General features: G+C 41.0%; 1 protein-coding gene across 1 annotated transcript in view; it reads left to right on the plus strand.

Annotated features, from left to right (window-relative positions):
• The window catches only part of SEMA4B (semaphorin 4B), a 287,527-nt gene that overhangs the window by 246,203 nt on the left and 16,435 nt on the right, over positions 1 to 24,889 (plus strand). The window contains exons 4-8 of the mRNA XM_063448921.1: positions 20,367 to 20,527; positions 20,616 to 20,678; positions 21,659 to 21,757; positions 22,700 to 22,811; positions 22,929 to 23,045. Of these exons, the coding sequence (XP_063304991.1) occupies positions 20,367 to 20,527; positions 20,616 to 20,678; positions 21,659 to 21,757; positions 22,700 to 22,811; positions 22,929 to 23,045 (552 nt within the window). The remainder of the gene's footprint in view (positions 1 to 20,366; positions 20,528 to 20,615; positions 20,679 to 21,658; positions 21,758 to 22,699; positions 22,812 to 22,928; positions 23,046 to 24,889) is intronic.

Here is a 24,889-nt window from a genome sequence, read left to right on the forward strand (position 1 = left end):
GTAATTCCGGCTAAACATGCATGATTATATATTCTTCTTATTATTATTATTTAATCTGTTTGTTTTATTGTTTGATTTGTGGTAATGGATTTTATGATGCATTGCCACGTGAAGCAGTTAAGTGAAACAAAAGTCAACATGCCCTGATTATTTTACTAACTTTTTTATAGACAGATTTATATATGACGTTTAATCCATACATGTAGCTTACTGTGCATGTGACCTATGAAGTTGTCAGCAGAGCAGAAGATAACTTTTCTAAAACCTGTTAAAATGTGTCTTTTTTAGTAAAGTGAGGACTATTCATTTTAGGGAGTGATTAGCAATTTAAAAATGCTAGTTTTGCCTTAATTTATTGATGGCCGGCCGGTCCATTTCACCACACAAGATAGCACTTGGTGGCGCAGAGACTGCAGTCATTGTAGGATGGACGTCAGGGGTGCTCACTCAGACTAACATGGTTTGTTTATGATTCTCTGTTAACATCAACTATTTCATAGCTTCAAGCATTTTAGCTCCTAGGATACCCTGGAACATTTTGAGACCATTCATGCAGAGACTGCTCTACCAGTAGATTAACAGTGATTGCAGAGTGAGCACAGACAACATGAAAGATAGTTGTATGAAGACTGAAGATCTACTTTGCAGACAAAGACTTTACAAAATATTTGTTTATTTTCTTTAATACTGCAGGTCCTTTCTTAAGGACCTTCAAAGTGACAACTGCTGGTGAGTAGTCATTAACCGCTCATCACACAAGACCTTAGCTGCTGTGGGATTCATACCTCTGTGTCCTCTTCTCGTGTAAAGTTAAGTGCGTCAGGGGCCCCTACGCTGAATAAAGTTAGGTCAGACCAGAATAAGGACATAGGCACGAGGGTTCCCAGAATAACTACTATAGCAAGAACCTGTCTTACTTGCCTTGTCAGTCTTTTCAGCAACACACTGCCTCTGGTCCTTCATCTTGGCTCCATGCCAATCGTTAGAAATGTTGTCCTTTTTCTGCCATTGAATATATTTATTGGAAGCAGAGAAATTTAAACAGTGTTTTTATTTTCCTCATTTGCATTGTGTTCCCTGGCTGTGCTGGAACTTAATTGTGATGCCACTTTCTAAATATTTATTATATATGTTAACGGAATACTGTGTCACTAGCAATATATGAACCTGTATTGCTAACACAATACAAGTTCATATATAGATCTATATAGGTACCTTTTTATCTATATAGATAACTTGGCTCTACTCACATGAAGGCATTGTATTCAGTGCTTACCTATGAGCTTCCGTATCATATGGTCAGTCCTGCGGAAGCACCTCTACTGATTTTCAGTATGACCGCCTCAAAAGGTGGACTTAACCATGCAGTGTAAACCTTGGAGTTTCTAAAAAAATAAACTGCAGGACCACTTCCCCCCCTGACCACTTCATTAAGACATACATCTGGACTTGAAGCAAAACCCCATATATGTCAATGTGAACCATACGCTCTCCAAGCCTGCTGAAACTTGCCGCTATGATATGAACCCCTACTATAGCCCCTAAAGGCCAAAGGTAGTGTAGTGCTTTTGTGTCTGTTTGCATTTTATATTGTCTTTGTCAATGCCAAAATAGGCCGTAACCACTTCACAGCAGTATTTTTTTCTTGTTTTTTTTTTCTATTGTCTTCTAAGTGTCCAAATCCATCTTTACTTATGACATGTCATTAACGAAGGCACAGACTCTGACATAGACCACCTATTTGGCAAGGTGGATCTTTGCAGAATAGAACCCAGAAACGTGTTCCAGATACCGATTTTTCTTTTTGTTTGCATGTGTATTGTGTTGTTTTTATGTAACCTTCTAACCTAGTGGATTGAGGAACTGTAAAATGTATTTCTAAAGGCTAACGAGAAGCTAACATGCAGGCAGATAAGAGTAGTTTGGTCACCCTCATGTTAAAAAAAATAAAAATAAAATAAAACAAAATGTGAACTCATAATGGAAAGAAAAAGCAAACTTGTTTTCCTGCTTGTTATTTACCAGAGTCACACTGTGCTGGTATACACCTCATCACTTAAACTTGCGAAAATGGTGGTTATAGTGCATTTTGTTTCACTATATTGTGGTAAGATTTTCAGTTGTTTATGGACAACAATAAATGTACTGTATTTTTCCATGTATAAGACAGTTTTTGTTTTGTTTTTTTCCTAAAAAAAATTTAGTCTTGATAAAAAGAAACGCTTGTACGCGGAGCCCAACAGCCAACCAAGCTAGTTGTATGTGGCTGGAGCTCCTTTAAAACTCGAATTATTAAGCCAAATGCTTACGGTAGTTACTCGGCGCAATTTGGCCACAAAACTTGGCTACTCGCTAACAGAACTCAGTTGACTGTTGGAATTTACTACTGCCAGGTTCCTGCAGGCATAGGTTGTGTTGTACACCTCTGCGACCTGCTGACATACTTGAAGCAGAGGAGGCGCTTCTCTGTGAATTTGATTGCGTGCGTGAGTCTGGGAGATCTTGCGCAACCGCATGCTTCCTCATCTTGTTTATTCGAGACAAAGGCAGCGGGACTTGGTCATTGAGTGTCTGGAACTAAAATCGGACACTCGACTTCCTGAACACCGGTCTGAAACATACGAACGATGGAACTGTATTTCCCGAACCGCTAGGAGAGCGCTTTTCGGTACTTTGATGTATTTGTATGAGGGGAACATTCGCTCCTATGAGCCAGGAGGCTCCGTTCGTGGATTATGGAGTTATTTGACATTTTCAGAATTGACCGACCGGTTGGTAACTTCCACACTTTTTTAAAAACCCTGAACCAATCTGGGTGAAATTTGAATATGTTGTTCCCCCAGATCGGGGCTATCAGGGGATGTGACATTTGTGGGGATACTGTAACCTTCTAACCTAGTGGATTGAGGAACTGTAAAATGTATTTCTAAAGGCTAACGAGAAGCTAACATGCAGGCAGATAAGAGTAGTTTGTTCACCCTCATGTTAAAAAAAATAAAAATAAAATAAAACAAAATGTGAACTCATAATGGAAAGAAAAAGCAAACTTGTTTTCCTGCTTGTTATTTACCAGAGTCACACTGTGCTGGTATACACCTCATCACTTAAACTTGCGAAATGGTGATTATAGTGCATTTTCTTTCACTGTATCGTGGTAAGATTTTCAGTTGTTTATGGACAACAATAAATGTACTGTATTTTTCCATGTATAAAACAGTTTTTGTTTTGTTTTTTTTCCTAAAAAAAATTTAGTCTTAAATTATATACAGACGTATACATGAAATGTCACTGCAGGGGTTGAGAAAAAAAAAAACGCTTGTATGCGGAGCCCAACAGCCAACCAAGCTAGTTGTATGTGGCTGGAGCTCCTTTAAAACTCGAATTATTAAGCCAAATGCTTACGGTAGTTACTGGGCGCAATTTGGCCACAAAACTTGGCTACTCGCTAACAGAACTCAGTTGACTGTTGGAATTTACTACTGCCAGGTTCCTGCAGGCATAGGCTGTGTTGTACACCTCTGCGAACTGCTGACATACTTGAAGCAGAGGAGGCACTTCTCTGTGAATTTGATTGCGTGCGCGAGTCTGGGAGATCTTGCGCAACCGCATGCTTCCTCGCATCACTCTGGACCACGCCAAGACCTCACTGCTCCGGACTACAGATAGACGCCGCAGGGTAAGGCCTTGCCCGGACATCCCCTGAGGGCATTGTTGTCAACGGCAGTCCAGGGAACCAGTGGACGGACCACGAGGACCGGCCTACCTGAGTGTGAGGGGGCCCAGGACTGATGGGGACTTCAGTGCTATAAATGTTTAAATTATGTATTTCTTAATTTTGGACTCAAGAAATAGGCACAAAACACGTAAACCTCATCATGGTTAGGTCTCTCCCCCACCCCCCCCCCCCCTTTCTGCTGTGTAGTTCCAGACAAATTTTTAAATGTGAAGAAAATAAAGATGTTTGGTGTAATACTTTACTGCACACATTGGGCGAATATATTTGTTTTCCTAGTTTGATCAGCTGCTTTCAACTTGACATAGTTCTTACCAGTTATCACATTCATTAGATACATTGTTTACTGTAGTGAGATTGTTTGCTGGAATTCCTACTGTTAAAATGTTAAAAATTAGCTGATATTACTCTTCAAGAATGGCTACTGTCCCCGAGAATACACAGAACTAGTTTTACTACTCAAGAAAATCCCAGGTACTTCCCTCTTCCTGCAGTCAGACCTGAACACAGTTGCGGGTATTTCGAGGCTATAAGATTTAATGCAGTGGCAGGGGATTAATAGCCTCATACTTTGTTATATAACATTTAAATCTCTGTTGAGGACAAAAGCCATTGGTATATTTTCACCATTGGTTTGTAATGAAGTTCTTCCTAGCATTGCACAGCCTTTGTCCCATCCATTCTGAAGTCCTGTGCAGCTCAATCTGATTATTATTGGGGCTCGCTGCGATTTCAGTGTCTGGCTCAGGATAACAAGGATTATTCCACAACTCTTCATAGAAGCAATGTCACCAAATCCAAACTTCTTAGATTTGGGACAAAGTGGTCAGTTTCCATCAAATAGTTAAATATAGAAATAAGACGAATCCCTGTGAAAGTGGGAGATTCCTAACTGGTATTGAAAAACCGGAATAAAGTGATAATCGGCTAACTAATGTAACTTATTGCACCACTCTTCCTGCTACTCCACTGGTTAAACCTAGGACTCTGTGATTTGCGGAACTGTCTGTCTGTAAAAATTCTATTCTTATCATTCCAAGCATCCTACTCAGTCTTTCTCTGCTTTTATTACATTGATGTTCCTTTACGATAACTTAGTTCTTGTTTTCATTGCTCAATGAAATACCAAGCCAAGGAATGTGTTTTGACATTCACTTGGGATGGGTGTATTACACGGTGCATAGGTCGACCGTTCCAACATTGTATTCCATTTTAATATGTTTCAGGATTTTATGTTCTATCTTAACCTGTACATTAGTTTCCATTCTTTCAGTCTTTCCCTGTCCCCTACCTTCCACTACTTATCTGTGACTTGGGTCATTGTTTGTGTGGCTGAAGGAGAGGACTGATTTGCTTAATGCATGGGAAGGTCTTCTCAATCCTACCTAGTCAAAAATATGTGACCTAACCTTGTGCTCATTAGTCCTTTACATTGTAAGCAGACTGGCATGGACGTGGTCCCAGCTCTAATCACATTTACTGCCTCCTCTCCACCCATTTTAGTATTTCGGCTCCTCTTTGGAATGCAGAACACAGAATTTTCTCCTAAAACACTTAAAGATTTGTACTGATAGGTAAAAGATATCTTACCTGGCATGTATTTTATTCAATATAGTGACGTTTCTATTAAAAATAGAAAATGGGGAGGTAGGGGGATGTGAGAAAATCCACAGGGAGTTCGGGGTTTTCTCTGAGCATTCGTCTGTTTAGTTTATTTGGTTAGTTTATGCCACATTGGTTCGGTAGATTGAAACTACCGAACACCGACCACCCTCCTGGCTCATTGACTTCAAAGGGGCCCGTCAATTAAGCGCTCTCTCAGGGTGGCCGCCATTCGTATATACAAATGTCACGTGGCAGAGAAAATGGCGGCCATCTTGTTTATTCGGGACAAAGGCAGCGGGACTTGGTCATTGAGTGTCTGGAACTAAAATCGGACACTCGACTTCCTGAACACCGGTCTGAAACATACGAACGATGGAACTGTATTACCCGAACCGCTAGGAGAGCGCTTTTCGGTACTTTGATGTATTTGTATGAGGGGAACAATCGCTCCTATGAGCCAGGAGGCTCCGTTCGTGGATTATGGAGTTATTTGACATTTTCAGAATTGACCGACCGGTCGGTAACTTCCACACTTTTTTAAAAACCCTGAACCGATCTGGGTGAAATTTGAATATCTTGTTCCCCCAGATCGGGGCTATCAGCAGGGCCGGTGCAAGGATTTTTGGCTACACAGGCGAAGATGAATTTTGCCGCCCCCACACACAAATAAGATGTATCTTTAGCGGTGTCTCATATCCAGCCTTTTGAAATCCCCATGTAGTGTATTGTACCCCCCTTTAGTGTGTCTTACACCCCCTTGTATGTCTCTTACAACCCCCATGTGTATCTCCTTTCCCCCCCCCCCCCCAGCCCCTTTGTGTGTGTCTTTCTTTCCCACAGCCCTTTTCTGTGGGTCTCTCCCCTCAGCCTGTTTTTTGTGTGTCCCTCTTCCCCTCAGGCTCCTTTGTGTAACTTTTCCCTCCCAAGCCATATAGATATAGACATAGATATATAGCTACACACACACACATACAGGCACATAGTCACAGAAATATGCAGGCACACAATCAAACAAACACAGCCATACAGGCACACAGTCATACAATCAACACATACAGGTACACAGACATACAGTCATACAGACACACACACACACACACACACAGACATGCAGACACTGGCATATAGATAAATAAAAACACAGTTATACAAACACAGACATACAGAGACATGAAGATGCAGGCATACAGAGACATAACGAACAATGCATACAGAGACATATATACACAGACAGTCACACAAAGATATACAGAACAAGGCATACAGAGACATATGGATACAGTCATACAGCGACATACAGGCATACAGGGACATTCAGAAACACACGGACACAGTCATATAGAGACATACAGACACAGACAGACAGTCATACAGAGACATGCAGACAGGTATACAGAGCAGGGGCAGATCCAGAACCTAATCTTGGGTGGGGGGGGAGGTGGTAGTGAGTTTTAGTGGGGTAATAGGGGCTCTAATTAAGGAGTTAAGGGCTGTAGTAGGGGGACAGGGGCTGTAGTTGAGAGTTAGGGGCTGTAATTGGGGGCTTAGGAAATGTAGTGGGGAATTGGGGCTGTAGTAGGGGGTTAGGGACTGAAGTAGGTTGATGGCTGCAAGTGGGAACAGGGGCTGTAGTGTGGGGGATATGGGCAGCAATTTGGGGGAGAGGGGCTGTAGTGGGGGTAAGGACTGTAGTAAGGGAATAGGGGCTGTACTGGAGCTATGGGGTAAAAGGGAGTGGAAGGGATGTGAAGTAAGGGAGTTAGAGGCTGTAGAAGGGAGTATAGGGGCTGTGGTGGGAGCAAAGGGGCAATGTGGTTGGAAATGGGCAGTAGAGGGGGGACACAGGGGCAGTAGAGGGGGACACAGGGGCAGTATGGTGTGGGCACAGGCTGTAACGAGGGACACTGAGGCAATAAAGTGGTGTCACAGGGACAGTATGGTAGGGGGTAAATGGGAAGTAGAGAGGGGGACAGGGGCTGTTGAGGCGGGTAGAGGAAGTAGAGGGGGGAGACAGGGGCAGTAGAGGCGTGTGAAAGGGGGGCAGAGGCAGGGGGCAGGGGCTGTAGAGGGAAATAGAAGTGCTGTAGAGGGGCACATGGGGCAGTAGAGGGGGCAGGGACTATTGAGGGGCTGTAAAGGGGGCAGGGGTAGTATGATGGGGCAGGGGCTATAGAGGTGGCAGGGGTAGTATGGTGGGGCAGGGGCTATAGAGGTGGCAGGGGTAGTATGGTGGGGCAGGGGCTATAGAGGTGGCAGGGGTAGTATGGTGGGGGCAGGGGGGAGTATGGTGGGGGCAGGGGGGAGTATGGTGGGGGCAGGGGGGAGTATGGTGGGGGCAGGGGGGAGTATGGTGGGGCAGGGGTAGTATGGTGGGGCAGCGGGAGTATAGTGGGGGCAGGGGGAGTATAGTGGGGGCAGGGGGGAGTATAGTGGGGGCAGGGGGGAGTATAGTGGGGGCAGGGGGGAGTATAGTGGGGGCAGGGGGAGTATAGTGGGGGCAGGGGCTGTAAAGGGGGCAGTATGGTGGGGGCAGGGTCTATAGAGGGAAATAGAAGTGCTGTAGAGGGGCACATGGGGCAGTAGAGGGGGCAGAGGAACTATGGTGGGGCAGGGGCTATAGAGGGGCTGTAAAGGGGGCAGGGGTAGTATGGTGGGGCAGTTTGGAGGGGCAGTTTGGAGGGGTAGGGGCTGTAGAGGGGGCAGGGGAGTATAGTGGGGGCAGGGGCTATAGAGGTGGCAGGGGAGTATAGTGGGGGCAGGGGGAGTATAGTGGGGGCAGGGGGTGTATGGTGGGGGCAGGGGGTGTATGGTGGGGGCAGGGATAGTATGGTGGGGGCAGGGATAGTATGGTGGGGCAGGGATAGTATGGTGGGGGCAGGGATAGTATGGTGGGGGCAGGGGGAGTATAGTGGGGGAAGGGGGAGTATAGTGGGGGCAGGGGGAGTATAGTGGGGGCAGGGGCAGTATAGTGGGGGCAGGGGCAGTATAGTGGGGGCAGGGATAGTATAGTGGGGGCAGGGATAGTATAGTGGGGGCAGGGGGAGTATGGTGGGGGCAGGGGGAGTATGGTGGGGGGCAGGGGGAGTATGGTGGGGGCAGGGGGGAGTATGGTGGGGGCAGGGGGGAGTATGGTGGGGGCAGGGGGGAGTATGGTGGGGGCAGGGGGGAGTATGGTGGGGGCAGGGGGAGTATGGTGGGGGCAGGGGGGAGTATGGTGGGGGCAGGGGGGAGTATGGTGGGGGCAGGGGCTGAAAAAAAAAGTTTTGATTTAAAAAAAAAAAAAAAAAATGCTACAAGTTCTTCCCCCACCCCCTCCCAGAGACTTACCTTGGTCCAGGAGGGAGAATCTTACCCCTGGTGGTCGGATGGGATGGGATGGGCTGCACTGGAGGCTGGAGGCTGGAACTGCAATCAGGACCGCTGGGGAGTCTGGGAGCAGTAGAAGTCCCGCCCCCTTCTGACATCATCAGAGGAGGACGGCTGACTTCACTGCCAGGCTCCTGTGTGCTGGCTGCAGGGAGAGAGGTGAGATTAAAAATCCGAGTCTCCAGCCAGAGGCAGGGGATTCGGATTTTTGCGCCCCCCTCCTCTGGCGCCCTAAGGCGGCCGCCTGTGCCGCCTTATGGACGCGCCGGCCCTGGCTATCAGGGGATGTGACATTTGTGGGGATACCTTAAGCATAAAGGGGTGTTCTGAGTTTTGGGGAAAATGTGTGCACTTCGCCTGGAGATAATTGGGTTATTCCTTAACTTATCTCATTATCTCGCAGGCGGAGACAAGGAGTGTTTAAGTGTAACTGTAACTTATGATTGGCTATTTGGTTTGTGTACTGTGGGAGGTCCTCCTGCAAGGGGACCTCCATAAAAGCATGTGTGGTCTCAATAAACATCAGTCTTGTTACACCCTTCATCATGTTTCGGCTGGTGTTTGGGTACCCGATTACTACTTTGGGAAAGCTGTACTAGAGGATTTCGTTTCTTTGGACTTTAACTACCAACCAGAAGAACCGAACGGCGAGCTATAATCCCTGGCTCTCTGCCGTTCGGCTCAAATCATACAAACCCATAGCTACCACTTCAGGGTTCGTTACAGGGGACACTATCCATTGAGCACAGATATAGATGATTTCTTTCCTAATTGTCGCTTTATGTGTTTGTTTTTGTTATTGGTTTTCTATAACTATACTTTGTAATATTCATGCTAAAATATAGGCTCCTAAGTTTTCTTGTAATTGTCCTATTTATAGTTAAATCCCCCCTCTCATAATATTGTAAAGCGCTACGGAATCTGTTGGCGCTATATAAATGGCAATAATAATAATAAACAGTAGATGTGTTTTGAAATGGTTCAAGTCTCATTGACATAATTTGTGTTCTAAAATAATGTATCGGTGAAGGACAAAAAGCTGCTTAGATTGCGTTGGCATTGTAATACTTTCCTTGTGTCATTACATGTCTTTGACCTAGAGCATGCTCTATTCCAGTCTTCCAATCTCCTAGACCTTCTTTGTTGAGGTCAACGTTGTATCCTATACTAAATGCAACATTTATATATATATATATATATATATATATATATATATATATATATATATATATATATATATAATTTTTTTATTTTTTTTTTTATATATATTATATATTCAAGGAGGAGGAAATGCTGTCTAACAGAGCATAGAATTCAAAAAATCTTGCCTGAAACTTCTTACTAATATGATCTTAAATTTCTGAGCAAATTTTAAAAGTAATTTATTCAGGGTCCAAGGCATTATCAGGCTAATGTAGGGTTTTACTGCAAAGTGCGACAAGATGACGTTTACATGGTGAATATACCAAGAAGAAAATGTTATGATGTAAATTTAAATAATCTAGCTTTATGTTTTCATGGCTAAAATATCTCTGTGCGTGCACTTATTAATCAGACTGTAAGTTAGTGATTACATAGAGGGGAAGGTAGCCGCATGAATCCATTTAATTTTAGACTGAGTTGACAGAATTATTTGCGCGCAGTGACTCTGGCTAGTGCAGGCTAGTGTTTGTTCTGTATCGGGGGAGCAGTATTTATCATGAACGCAATTCCTACTTCAATGCAGAGTTTTAAAATTAGCCAGTATGTGTATGCCAGACTCTGCACAACATGGCAGGGAGACTTAAAGGGAATTAATCATGGACAGTTTAATGCTGTCAAGTATCATGGCAAATACAAATACCGGCTGCTTTTAAAGATGAATAACCTGTAATATAAAAAGAATACATTTTGCCTTTTACAAGTAGTCTGCATGCTGTTGTTTCAAAACAATTTTTCATGGGGCCCGAAGATATCCCCATGACAGCAGTGAGGCTCCATAGAGATTTAACTTGCTTTTTTTAGTGGTTTATGTCTTGACCCCTTAACAGGTTATGGATATTCCTACATAAATTATGTCTTGGCAAGTTTTTTTCAAGGGGGAGGGTGTGACTTATTAGAGAGAATTATCATGTGAAATGATTGAGGATGCTTTTTATTTATTCTTTGAGCCATTTTTGTTTCCACGAAGCAGAGATTGGCACAGTTATTAATGTTGGCATTCTGTATCTTAACCGTCTCTAACTTTGTGCCTCATTTAAACACGATCATCATTTTGGAATTAAAGGTCTGTTCTAGCCATGTGCCCCGCTTTACATTATGTTGCAATTCTGCATTGCCTGTTTTGTTCAGCTAACCAGAGCCTATATTTATTCTATTTCCTCCATTCCAGTGGAACTGTCACTCTGGAAAATTACAACATTGAATAATAAAACCTTCCACATCCCCTATATCTTGTGTTGACCATTTTTGTTTTTCATGTTCTACTTTGTTTTCTTTAAATAACGATATTAAAGGAACACTGTAGCGTTAAGAACTTTCCCATAGGAAAGCATTGAATAAATGTTTTCATATGGGGATTGTGAAGATGCTGGACGTCCTCATGCTCAGTGTGTTAAACTCTGTGAACATGCAGGAAGCACCTCTAGTGGCTGTCTTAATCCTGCAATGTAAACATTTAAGATTTAATCCATTTCAGCTCAGGCAAAGCCAGGGGACTCGGGGCAAATGAGGAGGAGTTATGTCCACGAACTATGTTCCATGGTAGAAAAGGGTAACCATTTATAATGATTATGGACAGGGGAGCCACACCTAATGGATACCAGGTAAGAAGTCAAACCGTTCTCAAACATTTTTACTACTTACAATAGGGGGACAGCAGGGCACTCCTGGAACCATAACCACTACAGATGTTTAACGTGCACCTTTTAAAGGTTTAAACTACAAATAGGCTTGTAGAAAGTTATGAGAAATTTGGTCATACAGCATCTGTAGGGACAAGGCTGGACCGTTCTGTTTTTGAATACAAATTGTCCTGCTAAAGCCCATTGTTAAAGGACCACTATAGGCAACCAGACCACTTCAGTTCAATAAAGTGGTCTGCGTGCCAGGTCCATCTAGGATAACCCTGCCTGCTGTAAACATAGCAGTTTCAAAGAAACTGCTATGTTTACATATGGGTTAATCCACCCTCTAGTGGCTGCGCTTCTCACTGATTTTCACAGTGAGAAGACGTCAGCGTCCATAGGAAAGCATTGAGAATGCTTTCCTATGGACTGGCTGAATGTGCGTGCGGCTCTTGCCGCGCATGCGCATTCAGCCAATGACGACCGAAGGAGGAGGAGAGTGTTTAACCCCCTTCAGCCCGGCAGGAGTGGGACCCTGAGAGTGGCGGCACCCTCAGGGCACTATAGTGCCAGGAAAACGAGTTTGTTTTCCTGGCACTATAGTGGTCCTTTTAGTCATCAGGGGTTTGTGTGTTTGCTGGACACCCTGCCATCTAGTTTGGAAGACCTTTCAGTTCAGATACATTGCACACCTCCAGTCTAGGGTTCTGTTTAGATAGAACTGATCTACATATTCATATTAAAATGCAAGTATTTAAAGTTCTAAAGGGGTTAAGTGAAACTTCCAATTCCCACAAATTGTGCAGGTCTAGACTGTTTAAACACTTTCACCACCGTTTGGAAAGACTTGTTATATTTATTTTTTCTTTGCCTTCTCTGGCGACATTGCAGTGTTAGGTTAATTCTAAGCTGTAGTATACTTGATTTTAATTACATTTTAATGCTTTGCTGTTTCACTTCCAAAAATATAAAATCAATCTTTTATGTGTCGTTTATTCTATGCGTACTGATTTTGACGTTGTTGCTTTTTTTACGGCTGAAATGCTCAATATTCTATTCTATAATTTGCCTATTGCTGTCAATGACCTGCCGGTTATATAGATTGTATAACCGTACAGCAGGAGTGCTGAGTTTGCAGTTCGAAGGCCCATTGGTTTCTTGGAAAGGTATGATAATGGAATAATGTTTCATTTATGGAGAGCGGAAATGGCCATCAAACGCAGACAGTTTGGGGGTTTATTCACTAAACAGTGAGTTGAGAAATGCTGGAAAATGTAAAAAAAAAAAAATACATTATGCTTGGTGGAAAATGCTAAATCTTTCTGAATTAGTTTTGGCCTAAAATGTTGTTGTGCCCTGGTTTTGTGAACTCACAATATGTCAGTTTAGTGGATACATCTGGAACATTTTAATGCATATTGTAAATTTTGGATAGCTTGCATACATATATTGTAATTGCTTAAAGTGATAGTTTGCACAAGTGAAAGGTAAATGTTACTCTAAGTACTATTTCTAGCGTTAAGGTGACACCTGGGGTGAGAGATGTGCAGCTAAAAAAAAAAAGTATACACTTTCTATCCCAGCATTTGTGGGGCATCTTTCCATGGTTGATCAATACTTATTTATTTTATTATTATTTTTTTTTAAATCAGGATTTCAACTTTATAAACTCAATGGAATATTTTTATTCCAAAATATTACACCAACCCGAAACCATGTCTTCAGAAACACTGGTTTTGTTTCGGTTAGAGAATCCATTCCTATACTGGTCCCACCCCCTCTCCTACCTTTCAGGTTCTAGCTCAGAGGCCAGGTTCTCTTCCTAGCTGCCAGAGGAGGGATGCAGTTTGAGGACTAGCAGATGGGAGGCATGGAGGGGAAAGGGTGGTGCCGCCATTGGACACCTGTCGCCGGCATGCTAGGTGTGCCGACTTCCAGGCATCCAATATGCACAGAATGGATGTTGGCCAGCAAGAAATTCTTTTTACACCTCCGGCAGCAGACGCTTAACTCTGCAACGCTTCGTAGTGAAATGTCCCTGATCAGACGTGTAAGATATCACCCAACTGATGTAGATTATAATGAAGCGTGTCCTTGAAACTCTGCCTGTTTAGTCTGCGCTTGGCAGCTCCCAGACAGACCTATCTTTAGTACTGAAGTGCTCTGGTTTCTGTTCTATCGCACACTTCCATAATCCAGATTTATGCTTGCTCAGCACATAGCACTGTGTGTCAAGATTCATTTACAGCATCCCAAGTCTCAAACCATATTAGATGGTTTCTTACATCTTTTATTGGCTCTTTTACTGTAAAGGGCATTCTGAGCCTACAATCCACTCCAGAATCCTCTTAGTTCCATGAATTATGTGATGAACTTTACTTTATTGAAAGAATCCCCCAAAAGCTCACATTATTGTCTGATTAACATGTGTATTTGTTAAAATGTAGTCTCTGCTATTCTGGTTATATAGTAATTGTAGTGAATTGGAAATTTAAAAGCAGAAGGGGAGACCATGATCTCCTTGCACCATAACCTATAGTGAAGTGAAATTCTCCTTTAAGTTGAAATGTTCTTATTTGTTTTGTGCTCTCCCTAGTTAGAATGTGGGTTGTTGGCAAATCGTCCATTTCCAGGTAAGCCAGGTAGCCTATCCCAATGGCTTTTGCATCAAGGGAAATAGCAGAGACTGAATTATCATAAATACAGCTGTTAATGGCAAAAAGGGCGATTGGGGAATTATTACTGATTTTCTTCAGTAATAATAGTTGCCTAAATAAAGGAAAACTGAAAGAGTAAAATAATGAGTTTCATAGACCAAGTGCTTCACATAAATCATTCAAAAAAAAAAAATTTGGTAAACCAAGTCTACCCATTATGCGACGTATTTAGCGATTTTACAGATGCAAGGCTTATGAGTAAACTAAATCATGGAGTATGTTAATGTCTGTAATGCATTGAATTATTAAACGGACTCTATAGGCACACAGACTACTTTAGCTCATTGAAGTGGACTGGGTATAGTGTCGCTATAACTCTTAGTCCTGCAATGTTTATATTGCAGGACTAAGAGCCTCTAGTGACCATCTACATTGTTTTTAAACCTTTATTGGCCTGGGGGAGCCATGAAGAAGGAGGGAATCAGTGGGAACTACTGTATAGTGTTAGGTTTGTATTCCTAACATTGTAGTATACCTTTAAGTTATCCCTGCCAATATTTTATTTATTTTTGTAACAGAGAGATGTAGGTGATCTTTCAGAATGAAAGACGATGTTAATGTATTTTCTAGATGGTGTGTAAAAATTAGGGGTAATATCATCTCTGAATTGCTCCAATGTCAAAACTTGGTAAAGGCAGACATACGTCATAATAAGCAAAGTGTTATGGAAGTTAGATGTGCGACTACCTACCCGATTTGAGATGCTTATTACCAACAAATCCTTCATAATTACATATATGGTGACAGAGGGCCAATTGACTCTACTCTAACTTTAGGCACAATGTTTGTTTTAAATCCAGCATTTAACCCCTTAAGGACACATGACGTGTGTGACACGTCATGATTCCCTTTTATTCCAGAAGCTTGGTCCTTAAGGGGTTAAAGAAAATGTGTTCTAAAAGGGAGGTGGAAATAACAGGTATAAAATATATTAAACACAAGCACAGTTTTTTTTTTTTTTTTTTTTGCTAAAATAATATATAAACCTTTTTAGATCTCTATGAACCAAACCAGCGTTGATTTTGGCTGCCGGCATCATTCTTATACTGTGTTTTGGTTTTTTTGTTTGATTTCAGTTCAAAAGCGCCATTGAGTTTTAGTACTAGAATGTGTTTTACAATGCTAATGCTACAAGTGACTTGCAGATGTGTACAGCAGCGAGGCTTTGTCCCATGTTGCCAGGCCTAAAAAAAGGTTTTCACGGTTTGTAAATTAGATTTTGTTAAACTCTCCAGAGCATCAAGGAATAAGGCCGCTCCTTCAATAAACGCTGCCTCTGCATGTTATTAAATTTTATAGATTGCCACTAAAATAAACCATTGTGAGCATTGAGGTACACAGAGAATACTGGGGAATTCGTCAAGGTTTGGAGTGGATTACCGCCTACTTGGACGTCTGTTGAATATGATTAGATGAATAATTGTTTAACGAGACCTGCGCTTGTGAAAGCAACATATAGTTGACTGTCACAAAACATCAGGATCCTTTATAAAATATTGTCTAATTCAACCATTTAAATTGTAGCTTTTTTTTCTGTGGTGTGAAATTGTTTTTTTTTTTTTTTTTTAGGTGTTAGGGGGAGGTTTATTTTTGGAGGTGGAGGGGACATGATGTCCCAGGAGGACATGAATATAAAACTAATATAACAACAAATTATACCGGGCTATGGTTGAAATATATTTTTAAAAAATCCATAGAATGCAGCTAACTCTGGGGGGAGGAGAGCAATGACTAATTGGGTATATCTAATCTATCTAGACATCTATCTTGGCCTCTCTATGTATATACCTACCACCCAGTGGGGCAGTATCTACTTATAAATGCATGTAGATAGATGTTTTTTACCCAGATGATCCAGGTGTGTACTTTGTCATTTGTTTTCTGTGAATCTAGACCCTAATTATTACCCACACAATCCCAAGCTTTCTAAAATTGTTTGTTTCTGGTCATAATTCTTAAATGCATTACTAAGCGTACCTTAGATTTTAACCAGTAACTATAAACTGCATTACCTCCGCCGCTGTTACATATTCTCACTCTTTAACATGTGAATATTATTTGGGGGGAAATTATTGAGCATCTTTGATATGCTGGTCCATGCCGTTGTTCTTTCTAGCCTTGACTACTTTCAATCCCATTCTCAATGTTCTAACTATTTCCCAGATTGCACCGCTACAATCTATAATGAATCCAACGGTAAAGATCATTTTTATGTCCGCCCGTACCTATAAATGGGGAAAGAAAAATGTTCCAAGGCATACATCTCTAATGGTCCAGTTAACTGACTGACATGTTAATTAGTCAAACACAGCAGGTCGTGCTGCCTGAGATTTGACAATTGATAAAAGCCATGTTTTACATAATGAGCTTTTAAAGCCTGCTTATTATTTAAGAGAACAACTTATGCGTTATGAATATTCCACATTTTGTGCCTATATTTTATTTTTGTCCATCTCCGTGGTAGTCCGTGTATAATCCTCCAGAGCATCAATTGTATTGAACCTTCAGTCCTGAGGTTTCAAGGGTTATAGCAAGGACCTATGGTGGACAATTCCCTATCGTCCATACCATATCCAACCAAATTGCCCTAGTTTTTTATTCAGGCAATTCATTAAAAGGAACATATGGGTTGATTCACAGAGACCCAACGTCGTAGGACACTTGTTAGGGGGTGGGTCAGGTGCAACTCAACTTACAAGGGCCTCCTGCTCATTCCTGGCTGAAAATACTGGAAGAATTTACTGTCTGCTAAGCTGCCTTCAGTTTCCTATCCCGGTTTCTTCAAATCTCTGATGCTAGGCATGCTCGGTTTTGTTAGGTCTGATGTGAAGGTCCCACTGGGAACCATGCTCTTTATTATGAATTAAGGACATTTGAGCATAATACATATACTGTGATACCCCTCCCCCCCCCCCCCCTCCTTTTCTGCTCGATATCCAGACATGGAGGAGGACTGATTTTCCCCCTAATGAGATTGCATCCTATGTTGGTTATCTTATTGCTGTTCACATAGAAGAAACCACTTGCTTCATGGGTTAACATTTCCATTATTTGTTGGACTGATTTTTCTTTATATTATTGTTGAGTTGCAGAACATTTTAATTAAAATAAATGAAAAGTATTAATATGGCTTGTTTGCAGCTTAGTATGAAAGCCTAAGGGTTATGCTTGCCTTTCAGAAATTGTGTAGGCTATTATTTTATTAGGAGTCATTACAGAAAAACTTTCCTAAAATCAAGTCAAACAACGAAATAAATATTAAAAAAAAGAACATAGCGTAAAACCAACATCTAAGCCTCCAGTGCTTTGAAGCTTGTCTTTAATGGTCTATACACAACCAAAATGCATGAATTGCATATTATTTTTGGGTGGGAGGAGAAAACTAGGATTATCTGAAAAATTTTCAGCCCGCCAATAAAGAAACAGTACTTCTTAAAAAGCCGGATTAGTGCATCAAACAGACACCTGAACGACACAGAATGTCCTTAAAAGAAATGTATTTTCTTTTGATTTTTCTCCTAGAGCATCAGGGACAGTGCTTGGGCCTCGCGAGGCAGTGGCCTTTGCTAGATTCACAGCCAAGGACAGTCTGTATTTTATTGTTGTTTAGTGTTCTGTGGCTTGTCTAAACAGCCTTGCTATTTCCAGTTACAGCATGTTAAAGGGAAAAAAAAAATCTAAAACAAATAAAAACCAGCTATGACGACCTGTTTTTGTTTTGTGTGTGTTGCTGTTTAAGTGCAGGAACATGCCCAATGTAATTCTCATCCATTAACACTTTGAGTTATTATTCACTTGCAGTCATGGGACGCACAGTGGAACGAGTTTCAAAAGGGACTCTCACTGTCCTAACACATAGACGTTACTGTAAACAGATAATTGCTTAGCGCTTTTTACTCCAGCACTTGTTTCGTGTCTATCGGCTGCTTGTGTAGAACTGTGCAGCAGTCATGCTGTCGAACATATTGATACGTTTCCCAGCCAAAAATCTGTGTGCGGAGGACCAACAGACTATGTGCTGCGAAGCCGGCTATGGGGAAACAAGGACTTCATTAAACTCACATGGGGGAATTGTGATCACTTCATGGTTATTAATGAAGTGTAAAACCTTTCAAAGGGGACACAGTTTGTCCTCTGCTCTCTCGCTCTTGTCTACCTTCCCACTGGGGATCAATTGATTGGTACACTGGCTGCTGCTGGTAGTGGAACTGATACTTTACTCTGAACATGCAGAATTATTTAGCCCCTGCTGTGATCTCCCCTCTCAATTTTTTTTTTTTCCGTCTTTCCCATCCTTTATCCCTTATTCTTCCCTCTCTCCCTTCCTCAGAATTAATTTCAGAAGCTGTCTCTGCTGGAGCCTTTTTGTTGACCCCCCAGGCTGCTTGCATCAATCTATTACATTATTTCCTAATTTCTTTAGATATGCAACAATTAATTTCCCTTGCTTTATCTAGCTTTATCATCGCCACAAATGGATCTCGTATTTACATTTTAATTAGTTTAATTTTGCATGTGTTCTTGTGCTTTAAAGTCTGCGATGCAGTCTTTATCAGATTACAAAGCTCCGTATTATTTTGTTAAAGCCATTTTTTCTTTGCTTACAGGCCTTTATGAGGCTGGGTGGTAAGAGAATGACATGGCTGCTCTCCTAAATAGTTTATTTAAGTCTTTATATCAATCTATGTATATGTTTGTTTATTATGGAACCAACTGGTGTACTTAGTCCTTGATCGCAGATTTCACTGTTTCAGGTGTGCAGTGAGAATAATAAATACATTGTAATGGAAGTCATTGTACCAAGGGAATATGTATTAAACACTTGTTGGTTAAGTGCAAGTTGTCACCTTGAGCCTTTATGATGGGCTATTTTAGCAATAATAGAATAACATATGACTGTATTAAACTGTGGAAAATATTTCCAGATATTGGATACTGACAAACAGGCCCAAACTAGATGTCAAGAAGTCTAGATGAACCTCATCAAGCAGAAGTAGATATAACATCGCGCGCGAGCCAATTTTCAAGTGAGACCTGCCTTTGTAGGGCTATAAACAAGTCAAAAAAAGTTCATCACTTTAAAGTGGATCACTTTAAGATGGCCATCGGCCAAAGGATATGGAATTGTCACATCTTCCACCATCTGCGTGACACATATCCAATTCTAAGTTGCAATCAGAAAATGGTGTGTTGCTCTTTTTCCGAAGTCTCCTAGCCCTCTTGGCTAAAGCATGAAAAATACTCTGTTAGGTTAAATGGAAAATCAATATGGAGTAGGTATTGATGGCCTTTCTTAACACATATCCTTTGTTCCTGAGATTACTGTCGTTCTAATACACCTGATAAGTTTAAACTTGTCATCTTTTAACTATATTCATTGGCCACTTGTTTTATTCCTGTAACTATAGCCTGTGTCATGAGTGCCTATATCCAGGTACATGTGGAAACCCTATCGTTTTAGGCCAAGATAGCCAAGCTCAATGAAAAGATCTGATTCAGAAGATTTCTCAATTTTGGCCACAAAACTGCAGTTCTATCTGTCCGTTTCTGGTTCAGCAAATAACCATGTTTGCAAACCGCTATTTAATCCACACCTGTGTAGTCCTACTCCTATTTGTACCTCATAACAGCTGGGGTTGAGGGGTAGGACCTATAAGTGAGTAGCGCAACGTGCCTGTTTATCCGGAGATTCTCATAAACGACAAGTTGTCTCAGCTCTCCTGAGGAACAGAATAGTCACTTTGATGTTAAATTAAAGCTCTGGATTAAAGTGTTCTTCACATCCTTTTACAGTCCTTACAAGACTGCAGTACAGGGAAAGAAGGCTTTAACCAGGATATCTGTGAGGAGACAGGCATTTAAAAAATAATACCTCTCCACAGGGCCTCTGCTCATTCCCATGTTTCCTTTCCTCCTGGTTCCTGTCCCACCATCTTCCTGTCGTTGTTAGGTTTGCTTTTTGTTTGTGTTGTGTTGTTGTGGGGCCGCTTTTTTTTTTTTTTTTTTTTTTTTTTTTTTTTAAAAACTCTTCTCTCGCACTTTCAATCATTAGATTGGCCCATTCCAGTGGAACGGGCAGTGATAGTAATAATCCTTGTTTTTTCTTTTTTTTTCTTTTAGGTTCACCAGAAAGAACTGTGAACAGGTTTGAGGCTGATGCTTCCAATCATTTTACCACCCTTCTTCTTAGTAAAGATGGAAACACATTGTACGTGGGAGCGAGAGAATCTCTATTTTCACTTAACAGCACAAACTTTATGTCTGCTGAGGGCCAGCTGCAGGTAAATTTCATCCTTCCACTCAACTTATCGCATAACTGGTCTCTTGTCTTTCCCATCATGGTAACAACAAATACTCATTCTCTTTCAGTTGACATGGAAAGCAGAGGACAACAATAAGAGAGAATGCGTTTCAAAGGGAAAGGATTCACAGGTATGGCCCATATCATATGTGTGTATATATATATATGTATATATATAATTTGTTGTTGTTGTGGAAGTAGACTTTTAGATTTAAACATCTCAGTTTTACTGTGATTGAAAAGACACTCCAGACCTCTAAAGCACTTTGGTTTTAGTTTTTTTTATTTTCTGACACTTCTAAATTAACCTTGTTATACCCTCTGGCTGTCAATCAAACAGCAGGTCTTGTTACTTCCTGATTTGGTTAACTCAGTGGAACTAAACTCAACTAAACTTTGCCTTGCAAAATACTTCTCATTGAGCTGCATTGGGAAGTCTGTGATTGGACAGGCACAACAAGTCTGGGCGGGGTTAGAAAGGGAGGGACTTGCAAAGGCAGCAGACGAGATCTGCAACTTTTGCAAACTATTTTTAGATATAAAGCCTCAACAAGCATGGTGTCATTCTCGAAACAGTTTTTTTTATTTTCTTTTTTGTCTGTTTGTTTTGGTACAGAGGAGTTTCACTTTAAAAACATATTACCACATGCTAAATGTTTTAGACTGGATTACAGTTGTTGGCAAGAATAGTGTCCTGCTCTGCTGGGTTTGCAATCTAATGTCTGATCTACCAAGAGTGTCAGTGTTTGGCTTGCTGAACATGATGGGAGTTGTTGCAGAATAAGCAGCCGAACCAATGCAGTGTCACTACCTACAGTTTACACTTGTTTTTTTATGATTTAAAGACTCTCTCTCTCATGAGATCTCTTTAGCCAGTCTATTCTGTGGCAGCCAAGCAGGTGATGCTTTAGGCTGTGTAATAAAATAGGTTGTTGAGAGGGACTAGAGGAAGAATGATAGGGCTCTCACCAAGAAAATGTATGTCCTTTTTAAAGGAGAAATGTTTGCGTGCTAATTCAGCAATAGTGGGTGTAAACTGAGCTGAAACCTGAGAATACCATAAACAGCCTGAAAGCAATCCAGTAACTGAAAACCTTTGTCATTGTTTCAGAGAGACTGTCAGAACTACATCAAGATCCTCCTGCCATTGAACAGCACACACCTTTATACCTGTGGAACATACGCCTTCAGCCCCAACTGCACTTACATCGTAAGCATGACTCCTCCAACACCATCTCACCTAAACGGACTGGGTGTGAATGGCTTCATGGTCTCTTAACAGGCAGCACAGGAGTATATATTCAGACTCTAGACCTGCTTTTTCCTAGCTTAAAGCAAATACATTATAATAAAATAGAATGTTGACCCCTCCACAACATTTCCTTATTTGCATATTGACATCTCCCACTCCTATCAATACATGTCTGTTGCCGATCGCTTCAATTTAGTAAAGTCATCTATCAGAGTGTTAATCCTATTATTGTGTTAAAGTATTCCCACCTGGTTTTGAAAGGCTTAGACAGCAGCTAGCAAGTTATCCACACCTCCTATAGACTGTAAGCTCGTTTGAGCAGGGTTCTCTTCAACCTATTGTTCCTGTAAGTTTTCTTGTAATTGTCCTAGTTATAGTTAAATCCCCCCTCTCATAATATTGTAAAGCGCTACGGAATCTGTTGGCGCTATATAAATGGCAATAATAATAATACTGTGCGCACACCAAAACGTAATAAATGACCTGGCATCCAAATATTTATCCACACACCAACTGCTCCCCCTCCTGACATAAGCAAAGTTATGTGCACAGATGCATTGATACCCAAGGGTGCACATGTAAATGTGTAAACAGATAAACATTTCAGCTTGTTTCAACACTTCCTGCTGTGAAAACCAATTAGAATGTCCCAAAACTCTGAGAAACATTCTTCACAGATCTGTACACACTGACAGGTAGTGTGTATCCTAGATTTGGACTACGATGTTTTTTGAAGTGCGATATAATGAAATATTAGCTGTGTTGAAGAAAGAAAGTTTTTTTTTTTTTTTCATTGATTAATCTAGTCATTGATGTATATTTTCTATGTTTAATATCAATATTTGTTTGCTACCATGAGTGATTAGAAAAAGGGACTAAGGCTGCTGCTTTCTGTTGTAGAGAATTGCTGACTTTTCTCTGGAAAGAGATTCTTCTGGAAATATTCTTCTGGATGATTGTAAGGGACGGTGTCCATTCGATCCAAAATACAAGACTACAGCCATAATGGTTGGTGAGTGTCACCCACTTGATACTAAATCGGGGAGTAAAATTATCTAAATAACATGCCAACAAAGCTCAACCTTGTTTCCAAACTACATTTCATCCAACACTTCTCCCCTTCTGTCAGATGGAGAAATGTATGCTGGCACTATCAGCAATTTCCAAGGGAACGAGCCCATCGTTTACAAGAGCCACGACAGCAGGATATCGCTGAAGACCGAGAATTCCTTGAACTGGCTCCAAGGTTTGTATAACATTCCTTTATGACAGCACTGGATCTTTACTCTGTAGTTCATGGGCTGGTAAAGTAGCATGAGGTCTGTAATTTAATAGCCGCTGGAGATCTATGGCTTGGCCTTTCATGGGCTAAGCTTAACTAAAACATAAATCCGCATTTAAAGATGGGCTTTATCTCTTAAAGACAGTCACGTAGTCACTTTCACAGTCAGACTGTGTTGCTTGAAGAGGAGAGCAATACTAGAGAGCTAGGCAGTACCTATACCCTAATAAAACAAACCTCCTGGCTATCTGAGGATTACGGGAGTTTATGGGAAATCGTTGATTACTTGCGATTTTCATATGACTTGTTAAATGGGTAAGTTTTAATATCCAACAAGACACATAGCTTGATTTTTAGAAAACGAGATTCCCCAGTAAGTTGCCATTGAAGTCTGTGTTGGAAAGTTAGAGCCCCAATGTGAAGGAAATCCACTCCGAGATTGCAAGGTCGCGATCTTTGAGATTTAAAATGTTTTATTTTATTTTTTTTAATAGATGCCTTTAAAACTAGACTGACAAGGCAAAGCAGTGAAAAGGGGAGGATAGGATAGAGCTTTGTTAAAGGTTTAATAAGAGGGATGAGAAATGCAGAACTGTTTGCAAGGTTCACTTAAATGATTATCCTTGAAAACAATCAAATGTTACAATGGATTATATGATACACATGAATAGAACATGTAACAGGAAGCTGTATTTGCTGAGTGCAATTAACTAGCAAAATTCAAAGGTGGTTATGATAAGAGATACAGAGTACCCACCGTCTTTGCCGAGGAAGAGTACACCTAGTATAATTGAATTATCCTTACCATGGCTGACAATGCAGGACATGCTTATTATAACGGCGTATTCCGTGATGACACTGACAATGTGATTAGAAGCAGATAATGGATTGAAAGGTTGCTACCATGCGTCACATGGTAATATATCCCTGTTATCGCAATGCCAAAGCCTCATCACAGCTTACTGTACTTCCTCTTATATACTGGAAGGCACGCCATCTTGTTTTAATACCTCATTGCAGATAACCTTTGTAAAAGCAGTGTTTGCAAAGTGATGTAATCCTGGATACCATTTTCATTACATATCTCTGTTTAAACATGATTGATTTGTTTCTAAGTATGATGGCACACAAGCCGTTTGTTGTAACCAGCTAGGTTAATACTATGGCTGCCCCATGCATATAGCTATTTAAAATCAAACCCATGTTATGCTGTATGTACCGTCATGTAACCCACCTTTCTATACATTAAATGATTTTATATATTTTTATCCTATAGTGTCATGAATTCAGTTTGGCATTCAGACTGATATTGATCTTGTAATTTTAAAAAGTTTGCTTTTCAAGATTTCTGTTAATCAGGCTTTCAAATTTTTTTTACCCATTGGAAACAAGATATAAAAAAAACAAAAACGCTTTTTTTATGAAATAAATGGTAAAATAAATGACATGGGGATACAGTCCTGGGAATACGATCTAAACTCATTTTAGGGGTTTTGGATGGGGTGGCTTTGGGTTGGGATAAAGTATGGAAGACAATTAAGAAAGTAAAAGGTAATTTGGTATCAGCCTAGACCACAGCGCTAAGGATGCCTTATCTGCAGAAAGTGTGTTTTGTGCTGTTATTTTTTTCTTTTCTCTTGTACATACTAGATTTTCAAGTGTAGGAAAAATATACTGTCTGGTGGAGGGTGTTTCCTGTATTTAGCAATACAAATATTTACAGCAATGCATATTTTGTTCATAGGCTCGTTTTATTTCGATTAAGCATGACATGTTTTGGTGCACAATTCAGTAGAGCTAGGCCCGGG

The sequence above is a fragment of the Pelobates fuscus genome, chromosome 3, assembly GCF_036172605.1.
Source record: "Pelobates fuscus isolate aPelFus1 chromosome 3, aPelFus1.pri, whole genome shotgun sequence".
Lineage (NCBI taxonomy): Eukaryota > Metazoa > Chordata > Amphibia > Anura > Pelobatidae > Pelobates > Pelobates fuscus.